General features: G+C 36.1%; 2 protein-coding genes across 2 annotated transcripts in view; one reads left to right on the top strand and one right to left on the bottom strand.

The window, feature by feature from the left end:
* Nucleotides 1-2,738: 2,738 nt before the first annotated feature.
* Nucleotides 2,739-7,612, bottom strand: LOC105622878 (neural Wiskott-Aldrich syndrome protein). Its single transcript, XM_012204287.1, has 3 exons — nt 7,445-7,612; nt 5,911-6,237; nt 2,739-2,957 (listed from the first exon to the last, which is right to left on the bottom strand). The coding sequence occupies exons 1-3, from the start codon at nt 7,610-7,612 to the stop codon at nt 2,739-2,741; spliced, it is 714 nt and encodes a 237-aa protein (XP_012059677.1).
* LOC105622829 (homeobox protein prophet of Pit-1) overlaps nt 7,605-11,769 on the top strand; it is a 25,321-nt gene continuing 21,156 nt past the window's right edge. The window contains exon 1 of the mRNA XM_012204239.1: nt 7,605-7,905. Within this exon, the coding sequence (XP_012059629.1) occupies nt 7,686-7,905 (220 nt within the window). The 5' untranslated portion in view covers nt 7,605-7,685. The remainder of the gene's footprint in view (nt 7,906-11,769) is intronic.

Here is an 11,769-nt window from a genome sequence, read left to right as displayed (position 1 = left end):
TTTTAAAGAAAAATTCCATGTCCATCCAATTATTAATGATAAATACATAGTTCACCAGTATTTATCATCAATAATTGACATGGGATTTTTCTTTAATTTAAAATAGTTGTAAAATGAAAGAAATATGTTAACTTATTTATACTGAGGAAGGCTCTGTGTAGCCGAAACGTTTATATTATAATTTATATATTGATAATTATATTGATATATTAAATATATTAACAAAACACCTTATATTGCTCATTATTTGATCGCTGATTTTTGAATTGTTTCACATTTTTAATCATAATGCTTACTATTATTTTATTTTCTGTAATATAAAACAACTAATTTTTTATTTCTCTTTTATCTTTATCTAAAATATTCTTTTTCTAAATAATTTTTAGCCTAATGTTAAACTATTTTTATGGCATCTGATTTAAATTTCTAAAATGGTTCTCTTGAATCATTTCACTTTTGCGATCTGTATTTTAAAAACTGATAAAAGTTTGACAATATTCTACTTTTTTGCAATTGTAATCCAAGATATAAAAAAATTTAATGAAAATGAAGAAGAATAACATAGTTTTCATGATATTATTTTATATAAAATTATTTCATATAAATTTCGTAAAATTTTTATTAAATTTCAGGAAAATATTGATGAATTTAAATATAATTTTTCTTTTTTTACAAAAATTTGTATAATGTCAAGCAATATGATTTAAATTTTAATATCTATACCTTTATAAGAAAATATTATACTTTTAGATTAAAGGAAAAAAGATTAGTATGACAAAAATAATTTGCGTTTAGAAAAAAAAAAAATATATATATAAATTGTAATGTAACGATGCGATGTTATGATTATTTATAGATACTTACATGAGACGAGAGCAGAGAAAGATGGACGGAAGTAAAATACTCGATAATTTCATCCCTTCATAATGCAAGCGTGCATCTCGTTGTAGACGAATAGTCGCTCCGGCGCCGACTATGAATTCCACGTGGATTTCTATGTAACGTCAAACCACTGTTTGTATACGACCGCCGTCTGATCGATCTAATTCGCAAAGGGTAGATGATCGAGATTAGATTTTATAGAGCGCCAGCTTCATCGCACGGACCATATGCATGTTATACTTTGTAAGGGTAGTCGGCGGCACCCGATGACTTGCAAGTAGAATTAAAAATGAAGGATGTCAATTCCGGATGCAAGCATAGCTTATCAATAAATTTTTAAATCGTTCAGTGCAAACTGAAGGACGTAATTCATCTAAAAAGAGAAAAGAGAAAGATTGGAGACAGAAAAATATTAGAGGTTCTAAGAATAAAAAATCGAAACAACTTACTTAAATATTTGTAATTTATGTTTTAAAGAAAAAATTGCCAATATTAAATTTTTAATTTTTGAGCATCGATGTATTATTTATATTGTATAAAGATATTGTAGACAATCAGAAAATCATATTTTTCTTCATTTTAATGCAATCTTCTGTTGAAGATTCTATTCATAAGATTAAATACATAATAATAAATAACAGCGATAAATGCGTATTATTCAAAATAATACAAATTATAAAAAATATTATTAAAAATAATGTAACATATTATTTATTCTTAATGAAACATTTTTATAGAAAATCTTGTTGATCGCTGTGTTTGAAATTGGATATCAGCGGCAATCGTGGCCTTTGCCCATATGGGAAAACCGCTCACTAATGTCACATGGTGCACACGTGCACAAATCATATATATATATATATATATATATATATATATATGTACATCATAAAAGTATATATAATTATATGTATATGTATATAAAAATCGCTGTACAATATATACATATATATGTATACATTTTTGTATATTTCCAGAAAAAATGTTATTGTCGGCTCATGGAAAAACTGTAATCACAGAAATAAAATATAATAACATATATATAAAAGCGTGACGAATGTAAAATTCATTATAATAAATTTGCAACATTTTTTTGCATATATTATACTTTTAACGGCGCGTGTGTGATAAGTTGGGAACCGGAGAAAATATGCGCCACTTCATTTCTGACATTTTAATTTTCATTAGTCCTCGAATTATGGAATTACGCGAATTGGTATAATAACGTTATGTAAACGATAATAAGAATATAGGTATTGCGTGATAAAAATATGTATAAAAGATATGATTAAAAAGAAGTTAACTGTAATAAACAGCAATACATACTTCAATAGTTCGATATAAATGTAAGTATTGCTTTTTTATGTTTCGTTACAATAAATTATATAAATTGCAATTATCAACGTTTTGAGATTTTCAGTATGCTATTTAGAATTTAATTATTAAGAATTTTAATATAATTTGTCTCTTTGGCGATTTATCAAACTGGAGAGAATGTAAAGATTTGCAAATTATACAATAAGATTGTTTCAATAGTAAATATTTTGATGTTGATTTGATGTTTAATTTAATTTTTTTTAAATTTATAAAAAAATTTATAAAATGTAAATAATATAATCTAAGTTATATTATGAAAAATATTTTTTTCTGTTATAACTATTTGTTCGTATTAAAAAAAAATTTGAATTTCGTCTCTCCTTTTTAGAATATAAGAATTTTATTACATATGAAGCAATATGATTCAGAATGTACACAGGAAATTATTGACAAACTGTCGATGAATTATTGATAAACCTTACTGAAAGCGATCAAGAATCGCTGTCAGAGTTATCGGAGAATAAATTGTTCCCCATATTTCATTCTGAAGTTTGATACCGTTTCTTACAGGGTAGTTTATTCGTGGCTAGTGTGACAGATTTTCGACCACGCCCTGCCGATATGGTAGCCCCTTGCCTAGCTACCCTTGAATCCACACATCGAAAATTTATCGGCTTTGATCCGTACGCAATGACTTTTCCAGCACCGCATGTTTCCGTCGCGTTTTCGTTGAATACCTTTAATAAAAGAGTCTGAATCTAAACATAATGTATCATTAGTTAGAAGAAATATTAGATTACCACACATTACATACGTAATTGCGAAAGTTATTGTATAATATAAATGAAAAAATTGAAAAGCGCAGTATCTAAAATAAGCTCTCAAAACTTTCAAATTAATTATTAAACTTCATTATCATTTTTTAACATTATTATTATTAAATAATTGTTTAAAATTACATTATTATTATATGCTTGTTCTATATACTCGTTTTAAAATTAAAAATTAAATAAAATTTGTAGAATATGCTTTAAACAAATTAAAGAAACAAACAAAAATGTATTTTTATATTTTCAAATAAGTAGTGAAACTAATATAATCTCGATAAGTTTAGATTCTGGGACAAAAAATTGGTAGAAAAGAATATTCTCCGAGTTTATTCGCGATACAAATTGAACTCACCACAGTTTTAATGTTATTTAATATTGCAATTTTTATAGTTATATTTATTTGTGTTAAAATATATTTTTCGGTTATAAATTTTAATCTAATCACTTTATTATAATTAGACGTAGCTGTAAAATAAAACATTAAAAAGTATTTCTAAATGTCACTTTTAAGTGAAGATTTTTAGAGGATTTGGTCCAGTTCTTTTTCCATGTTTTTTTTCCAAATCGCGAAGTGGTTGTTTATCTTGTTTTGACCATGCTGCGCAATGTCGGTGGCCCAGTTTCCGGGAAGCTAGCAAATTGACTTTTGCCAGTTCAATGAAAACGGCAGCCGGGCCTTTGAAAACGCTCCTCACAACTTCTGAGACACCAACGTTCTCGAATGAGCTCTCGAAACTTTACATTTCTTCTTCGTGTTCCTTTTTCGCCGTTCGATCTCGCGGTGCGGAGCTCATCGATCTCCCTCGGCGCGGTCGAGGAAATCCTCTCATTCTCTCTGGTCTCGTCGCGCCGAGGGACTTCGAAGAGGTCGCAAGGACGAAGGACTCGCGGAAAATCGAAGAGCAAGAAGATGAGGTTCTGCGTTTGACGCGAGCGCGCATATTCCATCGCGCTCGCGAGAAAAGAAAATGCGCGCTGTAAAGAAAGGTAAGAGAAAAGGGAGAGAAAAAAGGCAAGAGAGGAAAAAAAAGAAAGAAAAAAATAAAACAGACGAGAATGGAGGAAAGCAGAAACACACAAAGGCGCGCGCGAGAGACGGTGGGGGACTTAAAAATGATATCCACCGTGAGACAAAGTGGAGGTAGCTCCGGTGCAAAGAAAGCCAGAAATGAAAATGGAAATGCCGACAGCTATGACGATGCAAATCGCGAAGGGACGCCGCACCGGAACGAGAATGAGAACGTGGCGAATGCGCAAGCAGAATAGATGATCCATGCTGCTCAGCATAATTGGCGCCCCTAAGAGTTATTTTACGGATATTTTCTTATTAATGGCCAGTTTCCTGCTAAAAAGGGTCCAATTAAATTAAAGTTTAAGCTTATGAGAAACAGTAATAGGATTGTATTGATGTTCCGTATAAGTTTTAGAAATTATCGTGTTAAAAGTATCATTAATGCAAAACTGTCTTATTGCGAGTCTAAGACCTAAAAATACATAAGAATGATAGAAAAATGACAATTTTTCTCTTTTTAAATAAATAAAAATAAATTTGTTATCGATAGAATCCAGAAGGATTTAAAAAATTGAATTAGCAACCCTGTAGAGGTACAAAGCTAACTGCCAAAACTACGCGAGTTTGAGCGATCTCGATGAAATCTCGAAAAAGGGAGGAAATCAAGAAACGCAATCTACCGCGGCTCGACGCAAAAAAAAAATAATGAAAAAAAAAGACGAAACGTGCGGCGGTGTGAAAGGGTCGGGAGGCGGAAGATAGAGAGCGGAGCCCGAGTCTCCAAATTACAAATCCTCCGAAAAAGCCGGGCGCGAGATACACAAAGACATTTAGCGTCGGGCCGAATGCATCTCACGGCGCAAACGATGCGCCACCGCCGCGCGCGGCACGGGTATATACGTGCGGCACGCAGGTGGGTCACAAGCGTGGGTGTACATTACAATCAAATCCCCGAAAAAGGGGGGAAAAGAATTAAAAAAGCTATCTGCCACGAGATAATAAAAACGAAGACGAGAGCAACGTGCACGCGAGCGTTCGCGCGCGCGGAGGAAAAGGGACATTGCGAAGAGAGAAAAAGGTAGAAAGAAAGGAAGAGAACGGAATAGCACTTGATAGAATGAGAGAGAAGAGAGAAGAGAAAGAGAGATAGAGGCAAAGGTAGAGATGAGATGAGAGAGACGGATGGAGAATCGAGGGTGGGAAGGACGACGAAGACGAAAATAGGGGATGGAGAGAGCAGGATCTTCTACGCCATATCCCTCCCAGCGCGCGTATTGGTGACTGGGATGAAGCGTGTGCGTGGTCGGAAAAGCGCTACACGCTGGTAGCCCCGGAAAGAAAATCGCTCGCAGGCTATTTTCTGGAGGAATTTTTATTGGTACGCGCGCCATGTTGGCGACGGCGGTGGGGTCGCCGCGGGCATCCCGACGACCCTCGCGATTGGCCGTCGCCCAGGCGACGTACCCCTCCGTTGGGCCAATCCAACGCGTCCGCCAAGCTCTTCGCACCCTCGCGTCGTCGGGGGTAGCGGTGGTGACGGCGACGGCGCGCGGGGGCAGAGATCGGGGTGTCGGGGGTGCGGGTAGTAGCGACCGGTTACGAGCAACAAACCCCTACCACCAGCGACGACGACGGCCGAGAGGCAGGCAAGCAACCCCCTTGTATGCGTACTCTGCTCACTCACCCCCGCGCGGAGTCACCGGGATAACTGCATTTCGCGGACAGAATCCCACAAGAACTCACGGCGAGCGGTCGCCCCCTCTGATTCGCTCTCCGTTCTTGTCGTCTCCGGGTTTTCCCACCGCGTTGTCCTTCGCAGAAAGGAAGGAAAGAAGGAAGGAAGGAAGGACGGAAGGGCGCGTCGTGCACGTCGTCTTCGTCGACCTCGTCGTCGCTGTCGGCGTCGTCATCGTCCTCGTCGCCGTTGTCGTCGTTGTCGTCGTTGTCGTCGGCGTCGTCGTTGTCGTCGTCTCGCGGTGCGCGCCATTTCCTCATACCGAGCCATTTCTCGCCAATTACTTCGATATTCGAATTTTCAAGGCCAGCTGATCGCGGACGCGCGTCGACAAAACGAACCCTGCCCCCTCTCACGGGGGTCCCCGTGTACCTTTCTAATTGGATCGACGAGATAATCAGATTTAAATCGCGACCGAATTCCAGATTTGCGTCGATCACTTGCAGCGGCTCGCGTATTCTCTGCGACATATTAATCCTGAAGTTAGTATCGTGGATTTGTTACAATTATTCACGTGTTACATCCGAGGATGTAATAACGAAAGGACTTTCAAATAACGGGGAATCAACGAAGATAAAATTGGAGGAAGAAGAGCGTGTGTTTAGGATTTTACACGTGTATCTTCTAATTGGATTTCTTAACCGAAGTTCTTGAAGAAACTGACGCAGACACCTTTTAAAGGACATCAAAGAAGACTCGTATTCGCAAATGAAGATTCAAGAAACGCAAGTCTACGTTCATCGAAAGTGCATCAGAACTGCAGTTATTTAAAAAACACATAGTTAAAGTATATTATAGACTAATTATTCCTTGTTAGTAAATAATTTCTGACGTAGATGTCCATTTTGTTAAATGCGAAATGGACCGTCAGTTGGATTTGGACTAAGTTGTTACTAACAGATAAGAATAATTGTTGTGAGAATCCATTGCTGCCTATAAATTTTTACGAAGAAATAATTGTACGTGTCGAAATTTATTTAATATTGATTATTAAATTTCTGAGACAGAATATTATTTCTGATAATCGAAGACTACTAGAATTGGAGTGAAACACGAAATAACACTAAATCGATAAGCAATATTTTTTCGTAAGTCTTTGAATTCCATAGATAAGAGATTGCTTATCACACGATAACATTCAAAACAAATGCTTTACCAGGACTTCACGATAGTGGTAATGCAAGTGTATGACGCAGAAGTGTTTTGAAAAGAATGATAAAAAAAGGAAAGGAAATATTTAGAGTCGCCCAACTGGACCGTTCATAAGAGTATAACAACGCAAACAAGATTTATTCTTCTTTCTAACGAATCATTCTAATTAGCAGGTGAACTGTTTTTTAAAAAATTGTTTTAAAGAATTTAAAAGGTGAACGGCAAGAAATATTTTTCACGACTCACGGCCTAGTCCTTCGTTAAAGTCACCATCACTACAGAAAATAACGAACTTCTAGGATAACAGTCGAGGTTTTTTCGATATTTTCTCGACACTTTTCGACGCTTTTTCGGTGCGTCGGTGCTCTGGGGAGAATAACACAGTGCGTATCCGCAGGGCAGACGCGGCGCGCCCTCATCGCAGACTCGCGTCGGAAGATGTCTTCGTAGGTAATCGAGTGCTCGCTCAGGTGTTTCCAGCTACGCGCTACCTCGACCAGGTCACCCCGGCATCACCCTGGCTAACGACCTGTCCGGAGGTACCGGGGGTCCCGGTGCGGGCGGCGTCGGTTCCGTCGGTGGTACCTCCGTCGGCGGCGGCGGCGGCGGCGGTGGCGGTGGTGGCGGCAGCGGTTCGTCCCTGCCGACGACCGCCCTTAGCCTCGACCACCAGCAATTCAACATATTCCCGGCGATCTTCAGCCGTCAGCTCAACTTCTCCGCGGCGGCGGCTGCCAATTGCGGCCAGAACAAGCTGATGGATGAGCTCAGGCCGAATTTGGGTCTGCTTGGTGTCGGTCTGGTGGAAAACGACAGCTTCCATCTGAATCACAATCAGGAGAAGAGGAAGTGCAGTAGCGCCAGTTCGAATGAGCAGGACTTCGGCCTGTACGGGGTGCATCAGGGTCTCGAGGCGAGTCCGCCGACGCCAGCCGCAACGCCCGGTAGAAGCAGCGTCGGGGCTACCACCACCGTCGGTGAGTATCGCAGATCACTTTGCCGAGAAAGTAGAAACAGTTAAAATCTGCATTTTGCGTTATTGTTTAAGCGGAAGTAGACCAGCAATAAGTTTATAGTTTTATTTTAGCGCACTTCAGATTTAAAATGTTGATTCTGAATAGTATTTCTTCTATTGTTAGCTCCAAAGCTGCATTAAAAATTTTAATAACTTCCTTTACAACTCATATTTTATAAAAAATATTCAGTGAAATATAAATCGAGAAGTGTTTAAACATAAATAAGAAAAAAAAATATTTCACATTTTCGGTCAAAGCAGGTTGTGGTGCTTAAATATTAATATGTGAATACACAAATACAATTATCAGCTTTATAAGACTATGCATCGAGTAGTTAGTTAGAGTTTATTCATATTTTATATCATTAGTTATTAAAATAACTTGTTAACATAAGTAAAATTGTATTGAAATATAATATTCAATATATGATTTAATTGATTGAATCATACGATAGAATAGCCCATAAATAATCTCATTTGTGTAATCTCTTCAACAATCAAAGTCATAAAAATTAAAATTATTTATTGAGTAGACTTATCCACGTAATAATGCATTATAATAGAAAGAAATAAATTGTTTCGACATGCAAATGACAATTTTCTAAAAAAGTACGATAAAATTAATCATGTAATTCGATATATTTCTTTAACTTAAAGGTATCACGCTTTTACACTATCGTTAGGAAAGAAATGGGCATCGTGTCATCTCGAGATAGACATATTTTCCGCTTGTTGAGCCTCGAGCACACGTTCATAGTGCAACACGACCAGTTCGAAGTGTTGACAATGGGTCGGGTGGACTAGACATATGGTGGTACCTGTTCTATGGACTATTATTATGTGCTAGTGGGGCTTAAGGGAGCTTAGCACCGAGGGTGTCGTTAATGGGGTGGGCTTGAAACGTAGCTTGAACGCGTGACGAGTCTCGCACCCCGTTTTGACGATTCGAAAGACTCGTCAAATCGGGATCGAATGAAAGGACTCATCTCTAATTTCCTACCGCTTTTGCTGATTAACGAATTGTAATACTCATATTTCATAATGTGCGCATATCGATGTTATGTTCAAAACGTCAACTTGTTAAATATGAAATAGAATTATCGCATCTCACACAAAGCAAATGTTTCAAAGATATAGGCCGGTATTCATAATTCGTTCTTATTTTAAGATCGTCTTAAGTAAATCTTAAAATAATATGTCTCTATGATTGTTTTGTGACATTTTAAGACTAAGGCCGATTTTAAATATAAGAATGATTATCGATCATGCAATTGTCTTCTATACTGTAATCATAAGTTATTTTCGATTTTATTAATTAGATCACTTTAATAATCATTTTACTATTAAGTTCCTCTTGTTAATTAATAAACAAGTGAGCCAAAATAAATACATTAAATTTATAAAAAAATTAGATGTTTTCTATAAGACTCTCTCTCTTTCTCTTATATTTTTATTGTCTGTCAAAGTTGCTATTTAAATTATAATCATTTGCGATGAAATTAATTAATATATACACTTTGTATACACGTGTAATAAATTCTTAACGCATATCTTTATTTTTGCAAAGGTTATGGCATTCGATAAACGGAGTTCAACAGGTCGGTCGTAACAGCGATCGTTAGGGTTTTTTCGGCCTTATTATATCCGAAAATGAATTTTCGCGCGATGGTACCCCAATCCGCAAACGGCGATATTCTACGCTCCGTCGCACCCTTCAAGGTCAGGGTTCCCGGAAACGAAATGAGACTACCGCGGGATTCTCATGCAAATGAAAATCCGACAGCCGCTTCGCGACGAGAGGAAAAAGAGGTAGTGGAATAAAACGAGGACGGAACGGTGGTGGAGGGAAAAATTAATGTCGTTAACCCCCTTGCGCGTTCTCCTGGGTATTAAAAGTACTCGAGCGACGGTCTTCTGGCGCGCGTTTCCCGTGTCCTCCTTAAAACAGGAGCGTTCACTTCTTGTTGACTGACCCGTAACGTTGGCCTGCAATTGCAACTTCAACTTACAAAAAATGGATTCGTTTTGCGCGTTCGATTTCTTTCCTTATGCTAACAACACTATATAATTTCTAATTGCCGCACAAAAACAAAATTTTATTTTTGAATCTGATCAAAATTCTTAGAGGAATGATAATTATTATCATTTGTAGCTATTTTTTAACTTTTAAAATTTAATATCTTGATAACTAAATTTGAAATTTAAACTATAAAGTACTAAAAATTAAATGAGAAGATTGAAGTTTTTTTATTTATTTGCCCTCTTTTTCAAAGCTTAAAGAACTTTTCGGAAAGAAATTCCTGCATTTATAACTTGAAATAACTTTAAATATCTCGCTATTTGCATGAGTTAATTCCAAGACACTTTGTGCAAGAATAGTATTGAATAATATTTTAATCTTTCTCTCACACATGTAATGACGTACAAAATTTAATAGTATTCTGAAAACATAACTTTGAATATTTCAAAGAAGACCATTAATCGTCACTTTTTAATATATATTTGTTGTTAAATATTTTATAATTATATATCGGATTAAAGAATTGTATCGCAAATAATTAAAATTTGTATGTTTTAATATGCAGTAAATAGTATGCAAATCGATAGTAGTTGCTCATGCATCTAGTTCGTCAGATTGTAAATGTTAAACTTTTAATGTAACACATTTGCGAGTAACAAATAAAGAAACTAAGATATTCCCAAGTGAATTTGGGAAATGCACAGCACGAGAATTTCTCAATGACGCTGATCTAAATAAAATCCGCAGTTTATCGCGAAAAGAAATATTTCAGTAACATGCGCGTGTGTATGTGTATATATTATATTCAATTATAAAATCAATATATATATATATATATATATATGCATTAAATAAATTTTGGAAACGTTCATATCACTTTTGGTCGATAATGCATCCTAATGTGACAGCAGATGCCGACGGATGGCAGCTGTAGGTCGGAGGCTACCGCGGTCCGCATTACCAGTAATCCTGTAAAACGTGTCGTTCGTCGCGCGTGTCAGATCTCACCGCATTAAAATCACCGCTAATTACCCTCGGTTCCCCTGACCGTCTCCAAAATCTGCGGGGGCAGATGTTTACCGCGCCGCGCCATCCACAATGCACCCTCGCATTACGCTTCTTTTTCGACGGGCCTTTCTCGAGTGCTGCTCGTTGAAAATGTCGGCGAACAGCTTGTACCTCTGTCCTTAACAAAGGGTTAACTCGGTTGCGAACGGCCGAATGGTTCGCTGACATTTTATTATCTCTATTCTACTTCATTCCATCCCTTCCCGAGTTCATCAAGAATTTGTTCTGCAAGAAATCATATTGCAATTTTTGAAACATGCTGAGGAATAGCATATATTGAGCTATTCCTTATTTATATATCCTAATTTCTCGAATAAGTCAAAAAGAAGGAAGAGAATTAATTACAAATTGTTGTAGAAATAAAAAAAATGATTTGCTTTGAATGCATTAGATCTTTGATAAAATTAAAGATGTTAGATTTTTTAACTACTTCTAAATTTTAAGATTTATAAAAAGTCAAATTAAAAGTTTTTATTTTAAAGTATGATATACATATATCGTTATTTTCATTTCTCCTTTTATTTAAAGAAAATTCTAATTTCTTTTTCATAAATAATATTTTTAATTTAAATATAAATTTTCATATTCATCATTTTGTAACAATTAATTATCACTTATTAAATATCAATAACATTCATAAAGTGCAAAACAAATATAAAAAGATTCGTTTTCTCTAAATTTTTAGGAGAAACTACGGGAAAATGTTATATGTATATAAATATATATATATATATATAT

This window comes from Atta cephalotes (assembly GCF_000143395.1).
Source record: "Atta cephalotes unplaced genomic scaffold scaffold00049, whole genome shotgun sequence".
NCBI lineage: Eukaryota > Metazoa > Arthropoda > Insecta > Hymenoptera > Formicidae > Atta > Atta cephalotes.
Note: the sequence above shows the minus strand (reverse complement) of the source record. Positions and strands in the feature narration are given on the sequence as shown.